This window comes from Marmota flaviventris, chromosome X (assembly GCF_047511675.1).
Source record: "Marmota flaviventris isolate mMarFla1 chromosome X, mMarFla1.hap1, whole genome shotgun sequence".
NCBI classification, from domain to species: domain Eukaryota; kingdom Metazoa; phylum Chordata; class Mammalia; order Rodentia; family Sciuridae; genus Marmota; species Marmota flaviventris.
In genome coordinates this window covers 102,421,906-102,439,063 of record NC_092518.1, presented here as the reverse complement: position 1 = coordinate 102,439,063, position 17,158 = coordinate 102,421,906, and the positions used below count along the sequence as shown (strand labels likewise).

At 40.7% G+C, this 17,158-nt stretch overlaps 1 protein-coding gene across 1 annotated transcript in view; it reads left to right on the top strand.

The window, feature by feature from the left end:
* The first annotated feature begins 10,512 nt into the window (after positions 1-10,512).
* The window catches only part of Kiaa1210 (KIAA1210 ortholog), a 50,648-nt gene continuing 44,002 nt past the window's right edge, over positions 10,513-17,158 (top strand). Inside the window, 1 exon segment of the mRNA XM_027931776.2 lies at positions 10,513-10,698. Within this exon segment, the coding sequence (XP_027787577.2) occupies positions 10,513-10,698 (186 nt within the window).

Here is a 17,158-nt window from a genome sequence, read left to right as displayed (position 1 = left end):
AGTTAGATGGACACAACACAATGCCTTTATTTTTATGTGGTGCTGAGGATCGAACCCGGTCCTGTCCTTGCTAGGAGGGTGCTTTACCGCTGAGCCACAATCCCAGCCCTCTTTCCTGTTTTTTAAAAATTTCCATAGCTTTATATTTATTTATTTTTCAGTATTGGGGATACTGCAAACCTAGGGTCTTGTGCATACTAGGCAAGTACTCTACCACTGAGCTATAACCCCTATTTCCCCCTAATTTTGGAACCGCTGTTAACTCCAATTCCCTGACCAGAGGCCAAGTCTGGGTACTTCACTTTGCTAATCTACATTAACCCCATGGCATCTGCCCATCACACTTTCCATTCATGAGATCAATATGAGAATTGATGAAGTGACAGATACACACAGCAGGAGCAGAGGTGGGCACTGTCCCAGGCTGCCAGCCTTACCCTATGTGGGAGGTTGGGGGAAGGCTGACCCTTGGGCAATCTTTTGACTATTTACAAAATATTTGTCTATATAAAAATTCATTTAAGTGGAAATGGTTTTAAAAAGCTTTTGGAAATTTCTCTGAAGATATGCTTGACAGGTTTCATTTGATGTTAAGCAACATTTTAAGGAGGGTTCCATTTGTTGTAGGGAAGATTAATTTTCTTGTGAAAATCCTAAAAATGTGAAAAAGTATATTTTACCAGGAACCAAAATTTTAGCATATGGGAATGCAGTTCCTTTTAAAATTTTATTTATTTATTGGTAAATGAGTATTTGTACATATTTATGGTAAACAATGTGATATTTTGATGTATATAAGCATTGTGAGATGACTAAATGAAATCAATTACCATGTAAATCACTTTGCATATTTAGTTTTTGTACACTGGTTTTATTTAAATCCTTTGAAAGTGCATTTTTGGTTGTGCTACCTTTAGCATTTGGGGAATTCTTTCATGGATTTCTCAAACAGCACAATCTTTTGTTGTTTGTTATTTTGGAAATTAGTAGCCAAAATATAGTAAGTGATGTGGTTGCTCTTGTTTTTTCTTATTTTATTTTCTACTTTAACATTCTCTTAGCTTTTTAAACAAATGCATTTCTTATGTTCCTTCACAATTTCATAGTTATGCATAGTTAACATATAGCAAATTTGAGGAACTAATTATAGAATACATTGTATCAATCCCTTCTTGACATCTTCACTCTAGCTCAGCTGTTTTATATGATTTTACTCTTTCATGAAATCTTTAATAGCCATTAAAGCCACACATTCAGTACAAATTGCTATAACTTTATGATTCACTAGAAAAAGCAAGTGTCAGCTAATTGGCATGTTTTCAGAGGCCAAATTAAGTTAGTGAAAATACTTGCCATTCGATTAGTTCACATATATAGTAACTATTACCCAGAGGTTCTCAGTTGAGAGTGGGTGAGAGGGTAGTTTTGCTCCCCAGAAGACATTTGGCAGTCTGGAGACAAGGTGTGCTGCTGACATCTAGTGGGTAAAGGCCAGGAGTGCTGCTAAATATCTAACCGTGCACAGGCACCCCCTCCCCTGCCAAAGAATTTTCTAGCTCATTAGTGCTGAGATTAAGAAATCCTGCCTTAAACTAATAACATTTTACCAAAGCAAAATTCTGAGGAGGACTAACTTAAGAGTGTTTGTAATAACACTGACCAATAGAAGTTTCTATGATGATGGAAATGATCTCTGCCTATGCTGAACGTTATAATATTCTTAGCCACATGTAGCTATTGAGCACTTGCACTAGTGTGACTGAGGAATTCAGTATAATTTTATTTAACGTAAATTAATTTAAATGGCCATATGTGACTAGTGGCTTCCGTATTGGACTCAACTTTAGAGGTGGAGCATAGTTCTTGCTTTGTATACACACTACCACTTACTAGCTTTATGGTCTAAGTCTGTTACCCAATCTTCTTTCGTATCTTTTAAAATATTTTTAGTTGTTCATTGACATTTATTTATTTATTTATACGCAGTGGTGAGAATCGAACCCACTGCCTCACACGTGGTAGGCAAGTGCTCTACTGCTGAGCTACAATCTCAGCCCCATGTTACCCAATCTTCTGAGTTTCAGTTTCGTCATCTATAAAACACAAAGTAAATGGAACCTACTCTCTAGGATTGTACGTTTCAAATGAAATAATGCATGAGAAATAAAGAATGTAGCAGTGTCCAGCAGAGAAAACATCTCAGAGATGCTACCAGTTATTGCCAGAGAATTGTAGTGAGTATAGTAATTGTCATTGTATAAATGGTTCTTCTGAAGGTCATAAAAACAATATCTTCCTTGGGAGATTATTTAAAGGTCACTTCAGAGTCAGAGTACTATCTCCCAGCCTTTACATTATTTATTACTAGATGTCTGTCCCTGTGCCTTGTTGGACTTTGGTTTCCCCATCTGTAAAATGGGGATAATAAAAATGATAATCATGATAATGCCACTTCCTTAGTTTTCCATGTCACAGAGTCATTGGGATATGGAAGTTCTTTAAAAAGTCCACAGCCACTGGGCATGGTGGTACCCACCTGTAATTCCAGAGGCTGAGGCAGGAAGGTCATAGGTTCAAAGCCAGCCTTAGCAAGGCTCTAAGCAACTTATTGAGACAAAACTGCCTCAAGATAAAAACAATTAAAAAGGGTTGGGGAAGTGGCTCAGTGGTAAAGTGTTCCTAGGTTCAATCCCTGGTACCAAACAACCAACCAACAAACAAAACAAAACAACAACAACAATAAAACATCCACAGCCCTATGTTTAAGGTTTGTGATATGAGTTTGTACCTGGTATCCAAGGCTACCTTGCTTTGGTAGGTAGAATTGTCTTCAGTTTGGAATGAGAGTGCCTGAATTGGAGAGGTTGAACTGTAAAGCAGGAGGAAACCAGGAGGTCCTCACAAATGTCAGGCCCTGCTCATCAGTTACCCAGAAGTAGTGTAGCAGGAAGACCCAGGCACCACTTTAAGGATGCATTAAAACTTGGTATTTGGGCTGGGGATGTGGCTCAAGCGGTAGCGCGCTCGCCTGGCATGCGTGCGGCCCGGGTTCGATCCTCAGCACCACATACAAACAAAGATGTTGTGTCCGCCGAAAACTAAAAAATAAATATTAAAATTCTCTCTCTCTCTCTCTCTTTAAAAGAAACTTGGTATTTTAGGGGCTGGAGTTGTGGCTTAGTGGTAGAGAGCTTGCTTAGCATGTGTGAGGCCCTGGGTTCGATTCTCAGCACCACATATAAATAAATGAATAAAATAAAGATCCATCAACATCTAAAAAAGATACTTTAAAATAAATAAATAAAACTTGGTATTTTGGGCCAGGTCCTTAAACCCAAGGAAGGCCAATCTTCTTATGGAGAAGGGAGAACAATAACAACAGCTAACATCTATATACCTTATGCCAAGAACTTCATATGAGTTAGTTCACCAAACTTGATAGCAGGGCCCTTTTCTCTTTTGAGCCCTATTCTGAGCTCTTTTTAGCACATAATAGATACTCAATAAATACTTACTATATAAATCAGCACTCATAGTTAGCCTCTGATAAAGGCACTACACTTAGCCCCACTTAATGATAAGAAAATTTAGGTTTTTGGATAGGCCAGTATTTTGCCCAAGATCATACACAAGAGTGATCAACAATAGATAGGATTCAAAGTTAGGTTTGGCCAACTCCATAGCCTAACAACTTTGCAACTATGTTATACTTCTCCCTTAGAAGGTCAGTCTGCCAGATTTCTCTTTCTATGCCAAAGACACATCTTCTAAGGAGCTGCTGGATCAGAGAAGTGAAAGCACTGCAGAAAAACATAGTCTTAATGTCATTCATTGTACCCACTCCCTCCATCTCCCAGACATATTCTATTGTGTTTATTTTATAGGTCAGGCAAATGAGGAATAAAGAGATTATATGGCTTATTCAAGGCCACCCAGCTTGTCAGAATCTGCATTAATCTGACATTATGGTCCTTAAAAAATTCCAAGCCTGATAGATGGAGGAAGAGTTTCAACTACTGGGGCCAAGGCTCAATGGGAGGGAAAATAACACAGTTTTTCATATGTTAAACAATTTGCTTGAATTTTTAAAAGTAGAAACAAAATATTTTCCTCATCTAATTTGAAAATTTTGAACAATTTTTTTTGAAACAATTTAAACACTAAGTTATAACAATATAATTCAGTTATCTACTATAACATATAAGGGAGATATTCAAAATGAGGGCTAGAAATGAGAAAAGGGAAAGATACAGACATGGGAAAGTCTAGATATGGATAAGAAAAGATCAACAACAGAATAGGCATTGTATTTCAGAAAAATATTGTTACTACGGATTGATAATATCTTGTTGCATTTTTATATCAACAAAGTATTTATTTATTTCTTACCCTGTAAATTTTATGGACCAAATATCAGCCCATTTTATAAACTGAGGGTCATGATACTTTCTTGTCCTTGTTGCATCTAAATTTTCCTTTTCTAGAAACTCAACCATCCTGGGAAAATGCAGAGTAAAGGAAGCCAAAGGAAGATTCTTCTGAGACCCATAAGGGTTGGGGAAAAGGAAAGGATCCTGGGAGCCTAGGGACATCTGCATACCCATATTTTGAACCAGTGGACCAAGTGGGAAAGGCCTACTTTACTGAGCTTGCCATCAAGCATGTGGACAGATGTCTCTACATGATTTCACTGTTCATTTGTGATGGTTGGAGTGGTCTCCAGAAGAGGAGGAGGGAAATCCCCACTAAACCTCCATGCTGTATTATTATTATTATTAGTGCTGGGTATTGAACCCAGGGCCTTGTGCCTGCAAAGCAAACACTCTACCAACTGAGCTGTATCCCCAGCCCCCATGCTGTTTTTTTAAGGACATAGCTTTACTTTTATATGTGAGAAATATTTGTTTCTTCCATCCCTCTGGCTCTAGAAGCCAAATGCCCACGACTGAAAGCCATTTCATGCATAAATGGCTTATTTTGCTTATTCATAATTGGAGGAAGGAGGAATTTCTCTGGGATGATAATTTTCTGATAGAGATGAACTCCCAATTTGAGAAGATATTTTAAAAATCTCTTTAGAAATGCAGGAAAGAATGAGTGGGATATTTGAATCAAATCTCCTGTAACTCTATATTTTTAAATAGAAAAAAAAAACAATAGCTTAGGTTTCTAAACAGTCAGAAAGTAGGAGACTATTCTGAACATATTGACAGGCTTCTGAAGGCCCTGCTCTGAAGTCTGGTCCCCTTCTGGCCAACAATATAATTCAGTTATCTACTATAACATATAAGGGAGATATTCAAAATGAGGGCTAGACCTTATGGTGAGCCTCTGCAAAATATGGATTCTCTAGGATGAACTAGAATCCTGAGTGCCTGGGCTCAAAGGAACACTAGGCTCCAAGTCTAGACCACCCCCTTAGTTCTTAGGTGAGAAAACAGAGGCCAGCAAAGGGCCTTGATGTGCCCAAGGCCTCACAGCTGATTAATAACAGAGCTGGGGGTGGCACTCTCCAAAAATTGCTAGAGTCCTCATTGGAGGCTGACATTTTAGACATGTTTTAAAATATCTACCTTTGTGGCCACATTTCTCTATATCATTCAAATTGCTTTTCCTTCACTATTCTTGCCCTGCCTTTCAACTTTTATTATGGCTGCCCAATTCAGCAGTTCTGTTTTAGCCATGCCTAGTACCCAACATGCTTTGCAGCAGGATTTCCTTAAAGCATGATGTCTGGATCCCTTGCCTCAAAGTCATCTGGGAGCTTCTGGAAAGTACATTTTTTTCTATTTTATTTATTTATTTTTATGTGGTGCTAAGGATCAAACCCAGTGGCTTACACATGCTAGGCAAGCACTTTACCACTGAGTCACAACCCCAGCCCTGGATAGTACATGTTGCTGGGACCCACTCCAACTGAAAAATCAGAATCCCTGGAGGACAAGAAATCCATGTTTGTATTCCTGCTGTAATAGTAGTTTTGTTTTATTTTATTTTATTTTTTGGTTCTGGGGATTAAACCCAGGGGTACTTAACCACTGAACAACATCCCCAGCCCCTTTTATTTTTTTATTTTGAGGCAGAATCTTGCTAAGTTGCTTAGGCCTTGCTAAGTTGCTAAGGCTGGCCTTGAACTTGTGATCCTCTTGCCTCAGCCTCCCAAGTTGCTGGGATTACAGGCGTGCATCACTATGCCCAGCTTGTAATAGTAGTTTGTAAAACCATGCTATTTGTAAAACTCTTCAATTATACCAGCACAGTGCTTCTTTATGTGCATTATCTCAATTATTCCTCATATGCTTGCTGTGTGCTTCCCTCTCACTCTCAAGTGGACAATAGAGCAGTGTCTAGTGGGCAGGGGCCAGCCACTTCCTATATTCATTTAAACACTCCTCCTAGGCACTGTGAGGACAATGGGGACACCACTCCCAATGTGGCTTTTTCTTTTCCTAGGCCCTTCCAACAAGGGATTGTTGTGCCTGATGTTTAGGGGAACACAGCAGATTTTGGTTCTCTTGCTTCTCCTTGCCATTTATTTCTCTTTTCCCTTCAGGTAGTGTTGCCTAGTGGGAAGAGCTTTGGGCACACCATTTGTTTCTTAAAAGTGGTAGCCTTATTTCTTTCCCTGCCTAGGAAAGAAGTGAGTTGTGTGAGTGGATGAGTATAAAAATGCTTAAAAGGCTGGGGATGTGGCTTAAGCAGTAAAGCGCTCGTCTGGCATGCGCGGGGCGCTAGGTTCATCCTCAGCACCACATACAAACAAAATAAAGATGTTGTGTCCACCGAAAAACTGAAAAATAAATATTAAAAATTCTCTCTCTCTCTCTCTTCTCTCTCTCAAAAAAAAAAAAAAAAATACTTAAAGCACTGTCCCTTGGGGTTCTCTCTGCTTCTGCTCAGAAGGAGTGAACCAGGAATCTCCTTTGTGCCCTTGTCTTTTTGAGCCTTTCTCTCTTACCTTACCAACTGCCCCCTAGCCTGGCTCAGCTTTAGACCCTCTTTCAAGTGATCCTTTTTTTTTCTGCCCTTCTGGTGTCCTGTCTAGCCTCAAGCCCTGGGACATGCCATTTTTTACTCCATGACTATCTGGTGTCTCTTACTCTGAAGTCTCCTTCTCTGGTCTGTCAAATTGCTCCAGAAGCATCTGGCTTCTGCTTCAGGCCCTGGATCTAAGAGGTACAAGAATCAAGTGTGGGAGCAGACTTGACCCTGGGCAAAAGGAATGTGAATAAGAAAATGCCTTCTCTGTGCCTTGTTGCACCATGAATACCATTCTAGGCCAGAGTCCTCAGGCTCTTCTTGGTCATTCGGGGTTTATAGGTGTTATCTGTTCCCTTTGTCCCAATACCTACCTCACCTATGCTGACCCTCAGTGCTCCAGTGCAAATGGTCAATCCTGAAGTCTGCCTCCCCTCTTCATGGTTACTTTGGCCTGCTCCAAGGGATCTCTTTTAGTCCTTTCTGCCTTTAAATTGAGCCATCCACAAAGCACCCTCCAGCCCTCCTGTGGCTAGGCTACCTCCTATCTCTTGTTCTCCCATTTGCTGTTGCCCTTTTCTTTCTTTCTTTTTTTTTAGAGAGAGAGAGAGAGAGAGAGAGAGAGAGAGAGAATTTTTTTAATATTTATTTTTCAGGTTTTCGGTGGACACAACATCTTTATTTTATTTTTATGTGGGGCTGAGGATCAAACCCAGGGCCCCGCGCATGCCAGACGAGCGCATTACCACTTGAGCCACATCCCCAGCCCTTTGCCCTTTACTTTCATCATCTCTTATTCTTTGGCAGACCTCAGGATGGACCATTTGCATTGGGGCACTGAGGGTCAGCATAGGTGAGGTAGGTATGGGGACAAAGAGAACAGATAACACCTATAAACCCCGAATGACCAAGAAGAGCCTGAGGACTCTGGCCTAGAATGATGTTCATGGTGTAACAAGACACAGGGAAGGAACTTGTCTCATTTACATCCCTTTTTCCCAGGGAGAATAAGAACCCAGGCCTTCTGATTCCTACTCTTGATAATATTCGTTTTTTTTTTTTTTTAAGAGAGAGAGAGATAGAGGAGAAAGAGAGAGAGAAAGAGAGAGAGATAGAGAGTTTTAATATTTATTTTTTAGTTTTCAGCAGACCCAACATCTTTCTTTGTATGTGGTGCTGAGGATCGAACCTGGGCCGCACGCATGCCAGGCGAGCGCACTACCACTTGAGCCACATCCCCAGCCCTTGATACTATTCTTATAGTTTTCATGTATATTCTTTTTCTTAATCATCAGGAAGTATGTTATTTTATGTAACACTTATAGGCTCTGAAGTCAAATTGCCTACATAGGTTGAAAGCCTACCTTGAACTTGAATATGCTATACACTTGCCATATGACCATTGGCAGTTACTTAGCCATTCAGCTTCCTCATCTACAGAATGAAAGAGAGTGAGAATAAGCAGTAAACACCCCATTGGAATACTCTGAGGATTAAATGAGGTTATGTATGGGAAAATATTTTAAATAGTGTGTGCACATATTCATTGTCCGGTAAATGTTAACTATTTTGTTTTGTCATTGCCTCCATAGTACCTGGAACAGACCTGAACATATAGTAGATGTGTAGACATATTCTGGGTACTAAGTAGAGAGGTCCTGGGGATTAATATTCTGATTTTGTTGTCTGGTTCAAAGGGAATGAGTCTAGGGGTGGCTATTTTAGGCGAAGCAGGATGGGAGGACAATGCCTATGATTTTGGGCCAGAGAACCTTAGGAATCACTCTTCCAACATTCCAGGTAGGCATCTGGCAGCCCAAGTAAACAGCTTTCTAGGGGATTAAGGGCTAAGGAAATCTGTGGTCCTACAGGCTCACAGGTATCACCTTGACTGAAAATGTCTAGGGCTCTGATTCTTGAAAGCATTTTTATTCCTGTGGACGTGTACCCTTTGGGGACAACAGCATTACCCTTCTTTGCCCTTTCCTTCCCATTAAGATGAAGTTCATCTGGAGACTATTTGTTTTACCCCAGAATTGGCAGAACAAAGGCTATTTATCATAACCACGGGATGATGCCAAAATTGCTTCTCCCTGTCCCTGCCCTGTGGGTTGAAAGGTCTTAAGATGAAACCAGAAAGTTACAAGTCACCCTCACAAAGGGAATGGGTAGTTCAGCCAGGGAAAGGGGCACATTCATGAAGACTGATTTCTCATCCTGCTTTATCTCCCATGCCTTCACTGGCCTGGAAGTGACCTTCACTGTCTCCTCTCCTCAGTGTCTTTGGAATTCTGAGGACAGGAAATGTGTGTCAAGTCCAACAGAATCCAAGGAATTGTGTAAAATTCTCATCTTGCACTAGCACGCTCTTCCCTGACTTCTGCTTTTGCTTTTTTCTTCTTTGGAGATTTTTCAACCCCTCCCCTAACTGATGTATTAATGACTGCTAAGAGCAGTGATTGGAGCTACCACCACAAATCATAAAATAGAGACCTCAGATATACTCTGCTTGCAATAGAGAACTGATGGAGAGTTTAGGGACAGAGCTCTTGGCACCCAACACACAATTCAAGCTATGAAATAAATTCTTAGGGCCCCTAAATTCTGACCCTTCATTTTTGCTCTTGTCTTCTCTTTCCTTCCTTCCTTCCTTTCCTTTTTTCTTGAGATGGGTTATCACTATGTTGCCTAGGCTGGCCTTGAACTCTTGGACTCATTGGCTCCTCCTGCCTCAGTCTTCTGAGTCGCTGGTACACCCAACTGTTCCTGGCCTAGTTCTTCTCTTGAGTTCCCCAGTATCCTCAGGCTTTCCTGACCCCCATTACTGCTACACCATTTTAGCCTGACAATCTGAGGGTGCCCCATGCCCCAGATCTATCTCCTTTGAGTTCCCTCATAAAAATATATGGCAGGGCTCTTTACTGTTAAAATAATCAGTATATCTCTGCAAAGATGTTGGGGGCTGATGATGACCTGGTGAGTTACACCATTTTCAGGTCCTGTAATAGGCCTGTGCACATTCTTTGGGGCAAGAGTGAATGGGCATTTCATATTTACCAGATTTCACTAAGTGAAGAGGGAGAAGAGTACAGTGGCCAGGTCACAGCCTTTTAAATCAGACAGAACTGGATTTTAGTCCTAGCCTTATTACTTATTATTTACTTACAATTTGCATGACATACTTTGTGTGTGTGTGTGTGTGTGTGTGGTGCTGGGAATTAGATCCAGGGCTTTGCACATGCTAGGCAAAACCACAAAACTATATCCCCAACTCTAATTGTAAAATATTAATTACCCTGATTAAAGGCAAGAATAGAGTCTTTTAAAATTTATTTTTATTTCTATTTTTTTTAAAATTTAAGAACAGAGCCTTTAATCATAGGGTATGATTAAAAGGTATTAAAGGTATTAAAAGACAGACTCCATGTCAATTAAGCTTGAGGCCACTAGAGGGATGTCAGAAAGAACCTTTAGGCCACACTATTTGCATTTCAGTGCCCCTCTCAGGATCTAAGGTGTTAGAGGTGGCATAAGATGGGTCTTCCTGAGCTTCTACAGGGTTACTGGGGGACTGGACAGGGGAGGTGTAATGAGGAGGAAGGGAAAGCAGAGCTGGAGGAGAAGCTAAGACCATTCAAGCAGAAGTGTTGGGGGTCAGGGAGAAAAGGCACAAAGAAGGAAGAAAAGGAGGAGCAGAAGGAGGAAGAAATGGAGGAAAAGGTGCTACTGATGTGGTGGTTGCAGCTGCTTCTCTGGGATGAGGACTTTGAGCTGTTTTTCTTTTGTTTCCAGAGAATGTCTCTTTTTAAATACCCATTTGCTTGCACTATATAGAGGTCTAACTTTATTCTTAAAATTTTTTAGTTGTATATGGACACAATATCTTTGTTTATTCATTTTTATGTGGTGCAGAGGATCGAACTCAGTGCCTCGCACATAGTAGGCGAGCCTACCACTGAGCTACAACCCCAGCCCCTATAGATGGGAGCTTACCTCCTGAAATAAGACTATTTCCCTGAACTGATCTATTCTCAGGACTAAGAGACTGATTCAATAAGATATGAGATTCTGTGCTCCAATTTGCTGTTTTCTGCTTATTACAATCTATGTTTCTTCTGCCTTTGCCAACTTGTTATAAAATTCCTAATTCAAACATCTCCATAGCTATGGATCCTACTTTAACATGTGAAAGTTTCTGAAAATAAAGTTTCAATGGAAAGGACTATGGGAGACCAGAATATGAGTCATCAAATATGGAGGCTTTTTTGTGAATTTTTAAAAATAAGCAGAGCCAGGAGTGGTGATGAATTCCTGTAATCCCAGCAGCCCTGAGAAGCTGAGGCAGTAGGATCAAAGCCAGGTTCAGCAACTTAGTGAGTCCCTAAGCAACTCAGTGAGAATCTATCTCTAAATACAATACAAAAAAGGGCTGGGGATGTGGCTCAGTGATTGAGCACCCCTGGGTTCAATTCCTAGTACCAAAATAAACACACAAAAGGCAGATCAGGAAAGTTCTCTGCCCTTCTTCTACTTGCCTAAAAGCAGGACTTAGATTTACAAAGAGAAATGGTATCCCATCTCTCCTTCAACCAGGGGAACATAGGTTAATCACTGAAGACAGCCTTAGATCCTCATCAACTTGAGATGAGACCAGATGAATTTATTCTAACAAGCTTTGCTAACTTTTATCTGCCATTTGTTTGACCCACCCCACCTAAAGTTACTGCCCTAGAGACTCATACTCCTTGAGGGCACTCACAACTGCTTTTAGGGACATAATCAAACAGAAACTGAAAGCTAACTACTTGGCCTTGAGCCTACTGAGAGGGCTGCTGTTCTTGGTCTCTGCTGAGAAAATGCCAATCATGCCTACTCCCTCACAAAGCCTTGATTTTTGCATGGAAATAGTTTATCTTGAATGGAACTTGATATGAAAACCCTACCCAACCAAATGAACTCTGCAAAACAGTGGGGTGACTGTTCACAATGGAGCCATCCTGGTTATTGGTGGGTTCCTGGAGTGGAACTTCTAGAGCTCATTGTGTGCTCTGAAGAACAGCTCTCCTTGTTATAGTGTCCAAGGGCTACATTTCAAGGTCTGGCTGAACCTCTGGTGCCCTCCTGCCAACCTCATGCAAGGAAAAGAGGAAAGAGGTGTGATAATAGACCCCTCTCCACTAGAGGTTAGCTGAGTCAACAATTAGTGGTTATATAAGCCCTCTTTTGTGTATTTTCATTCCAGGAGGATCCCAGATTCCTTAATAAATTGGTGTCCAGGCATCAGACCCTTCCTGTAGAGCTAGCTGAGCAGTTTCAAGGAAAAAGATAATTGCCTCCACTTATTATCAACTCCAGGGCTCTTCATCTGCTGCTTGGCAGATGCACCCCTTGTTGAAGGCATGGAGTATAATCATAGTTTGAAATGGATTTAAGACATTCTTTTGAGGGCAGGAAAATCTATCTCAGACAAGGTGAGCCTTTTCAGGGCTTTTCACATGTTCTAACGTGTTGGCAGGGTCTCATCTGTCCAGCTGACAACTCACCTAAAAGTATAGCAACATAGATTCTTCATAAAGAAGTGTTTGTAGTGGCTCAGGAGGCTGAGGCAGGAGGATCCCTAATTCAAAGCCAGCCTAAGAAATTTAGAAAATCCCTAAGCATTTTAGAGGGACCCTGTTTCAACATAAAAATGGGAAGCTGGGAGGTGGCTCCTTGGTTAAGTGTCCCTAGGTTCAATCCTTGGTACCCTGCATCAAAAAAGAATTTTGTAATAGGGTAAAAATGACCCATCATGGAGTACACAGTTCCATATTGCAGCTTACATAACTCCAAAGCTACCCCACTTTTGGCTTCTTTCTTAATTACAGCTGGGACTTGTAGGACTCTTAGTTTTCTCTTGCTGTATAACAAGTGATAAAGGATTTAGTTTCTTGCAATAACACAAATTTATTATCTCAGCTTCCACCAGTCAAGAGTGTAGGTGTGATTTAACTGGGTCCTCTGCTCAGGGTCTCATCAGACTGCAGTCAGTGTGTCAGCCAGGGCTGAAGTCTTATCTGAGGTTCAAGGTCATCTTCCAAACTAGTTATTGGCAGAATTCCTTCTTTTCAAAATTAGACTGGAGAATCAAGGTCCTTGGTTTCTTGGTGGCAGTTCAACTGAGGGTTACTCTCAGCTACTAGTGGCTGCCTGCCAGGTGGCTCTCCACAACCTGACAGTTTGTCCCTTCAAGGCCAACAAGACAGCATGTGCTTCAGGGTTAAATCTCTTTGACCCATAGATCCCTTTTAAAGGGCTCACTTGATTAGGTTAGGTCCACCCACATTCATGCCTACTGGGGGTGAAAATCTTGGAGGCTAACCTAAAATTCCATATACCACCAACTGTATGAAAATCATATCATTCTATTAGATTGTTTTTTAAAAAAAAACACAAGGACAGCTGCTTTCTATTAGTACTCTCCATTCTAGGAAGGCAGTAGAGTTGTCAAGCAGAGTCTTCTGAATCCTTTAACCTAAACCAGGATATGGTTAAACAATTTCAATAACCTTGGAAGACTTGGAAGACAGGCCTGTTTCCCTCTCTCCCCCCCCCCTTTTTAAAAAACTTCTAGAGCTCTTGTCCAGTTCTCAAGTGAGACAGCTAAAAAGGAAAGAGCAACTTTGGAACCTGAGCATTTGGGGTTGGCCTAGAGAAGCATTTATTTTTTTTTTTATTTGCAGATGGACACAAAGCATTTATTTGGTGATTTATTTTTATGTAGTGCTGAGGGTTGAACCCAGTGCCTTACACATGCTAGGTAAGAGCTCTACCACTGAGCCACAACCCCAGCCCTAGAGAAGCATTATTTTAAAAATATTTTTTTAGTTATTAATGGGCCTTTATTTTTTAAATTTATTTATTTATATGCAGCGCTGAGGATTGAACCCAGTGCTTCACACATGCTAGGCAAGCGCTCTACCACTGAGCCACAACCTCAGGCCAAGAAGCAGTTTAATTGTGACTTGATATGCAATTTATATCTCTGCTGGGACAGCCTTCCTGATGATCATTATTACATGACTGCTTATGCTCCTTGGAAGTGGCTCTGAAGGTCTCTTATCATGTACTGCAGGAAGAAAAAAACTTGTATATCTTCTTTCCTTACTTGTCTAACCAGCTTTTTCATAGGATTTCATGCAAAGAAGCCTTTTACTTAAAGTGTGTCCCCATATGTTCAAATAAGGGGATCACTTTTTTCCCTGCCTCCTATTTGCTACACTAATACTCCTCCCTACTTGCTCCTGTATCGTCCTTTCACTAATACATGCAATGAGCACTTTCTATGTGCTTATTAGTATCATGCTAGGTACTGGTGATAAGCAAAATGTGGTCCCTGTCCTCAAGGTGACATCAGTTATGGCAAAAGTATGGGCAAAGGAGGAAAGCCTGGAGCAGCCAGTCAGAATGACAGTTATCAAGAATACGAGTAATAATAAATGTTGTCAAGGATGTGGGGAAAGGGGGAACTCATACATTGCTGGTGGGACTGCAAATTGGTGCAACCAATCTGGAAAGCAGTATGGAGATTCCTCAGAAAACTTGGAATTGAACCATCATTCGACCCAGCTATCCCACTGCTTGGTTTATACCTGAAGGACTTAAAATCAGCAGTCTACAGTAACACACCCACATCCATGTTTATAGCAGTTCAATTTACAATAGCTAAGCTATGGAACCAACCTAGGTACTCTTCAGCAGATGACTGGATAGAGAAAATGTGGATATATACACAATGGAATATTACTCAGCCTTAAAGAAGAATGAAATTATGGCATTTGCCAGTAAATGGATGGAACTGGAGACTATCATGCTAAGTGAAATAAGCCAATCCCAAAAGAACAAAAGCTGAATGTTCTCCCTGACACAATAAGGGAGGCTAGGGAGGGGAAGTGTAGAAGTTCATTGGATTGACAAAGGGGAATGAAGGGAACGGAGGGGATGGGAATTCGAAAGACAGTAGAGAATCAGACATAACCTTCCTATGTTCATATGTGAATACATGACCAGTATAACTCCATGTCATATTCAACCACAAGAATAGGATCTTAATTAGGATAAGTTATACTCTGGTATGTATAATATGTCAAAATACACTCTACTGTCATGTATATCTAAAAAGAACGAAAAGATTACACACAAAAAAAAAAAGAAAAAAGAAAAAAAAACCCTCATAAGACAAGAAGCATAGTATCAACAATAAAAGAACCTACAAGAAAGGAAAAAAAAAAGCCTGGAGCAGAAGTGGCAACATTTGATCCGGGTCTTAAAGAATGTGTATGACTACAAGGATGTTGGATTAAAAGGATGGTGTTCCAGGCTAAGTGGACAGCCTGTACAGACCACAGAGAAAGAAGAACGTGTTATGTTTACGAATGACTGATGATTCTGTTTTTGGGTGACCAGACCATGACAATGTGAGAGAGGGTGGGCTGCTGGGAGACTGGAGGGCTTCAGGGAACACCAGATTATAGCGGGCCTAAAGTTTTTGCTGGATATCATAAATAAAAATATAGATGAGTCAGGCCCAAGGCCATAATTAATAAGTACTGGTATAATTAAGGAGCAATTTTGTTTTAAATTCATGTTAGCCACAATGAGACTCATAAGAGAAATACAGGCCTTTATGAGGAAGTACTTGGGAAGTGTGTTAGCTTTGTGTTACTGTTACAATATACAGGAGAAAGATCAACTTAAGGGAGGAAAGATTTATTTTGGCTCACAGTTTCAGAGGTTTCAGTCTGTGGTCATTTGGTCTGGTTACTTTTAGGCCTGTGTTGAGGTAGCACATCATGGTTGAAGCATGTACTAGAGGAAAGCTGCTGAGTTCATGGTGAATAGGAAGCAAAGAAAATTCGCTTTTATAACAAAGCACTTTTCCATCAAACCCACTGAGCTATGAATGCATCAATGGATCAGTCTACGATGAGATCAGAGCCCGAATGATACAATCACCTTCCAAAGACTCTACTGCTGGACATTACTGTATTGGGGATCAAACCTTAAGCAATATGACTTTGGAGGACTGTCTAGTTCCAAACCATGTCAGGAAGCAAGGTTCTATTTAGTAAGGTCAGCCTGAGAACAAAAAGAAAGAACTTCTATCAGGGATGGTGGCTGTTAAATAGGAAGAGAAACCCCTTTCTCTTCTGTGAGTGTCCTGGCCTAGTCCAACTGAATGAAGATCCACATCCAGGGTTCATATGGCTGGGACTCCTGGGAATATTCTCTACACATCAAGGATAAGAAGGATCCAAGAATGTTCTGCACAGGCAAATCACCCAGGGAGGGGTGAGGCCCACCTAGCTGGAGAAGAGGGCAGGTCCTGCTAAATTGAGAACAAGGGAGTTTCTCCACCAGAATGAGTCCTTCTCTGTCTCCACTAGCATGCCTCTATTTCTATTGCTGACTACAGAAGCAGCTCTTAGATTATTTCCCTTTCTTTTATTGAATTTACGCACTCATCCAACAAATATTTATAGAGTCTGCTATTCCCTTCACATTGTATGTCAAATCCTCCAGTAAATCCTGTGACTTCCATTCTAGGTGATGGAAGAATCAGTGGTGAATGGAATAGACAAAACTCCTGACTTCATGGTGTGTATATTCTAGTAACATAAACAGATGAGAAACTAGCAAATAAGTTATTAATACGGGATATAATTAGGCTGGGGTTGTGGTTCAAGTGGTAGAATGCTCACCTAGCATGTGTGAGGCACTGGGTTCGATCCTCAGCACCATATAAAAATAAAATAAAGATATTGTATCCACCTAAAACTAAAAAATAAATATTTAAAAAATATGGGATATAATTTCAGGTAGAGAGAAGTGCTGTGAAGATATTGATAAAGGACAATGGGATGGAGAAATGGGGGTGCTCTAACAAGGATGATGATGGAAGTGCTCACCAAGGGGAGTAATACTGAATGTGTGAATGCTACATACAACTGTCTTGGGAAAGAGCCCTCCAGGCAAGGGAGCAGCTAATGTAAAGATCTTGAGATTTATAACTCAAAGAACAAATTAAAAAAATAGATCCTGAGATTGAAAGAGTCTTGGTATATTGGAGCCCAGGGACAAGGTAGGAGAGTAGCATGCTTGGTGGGTCAGTGGGGAAATGGACATAGAGCCAGATCACATA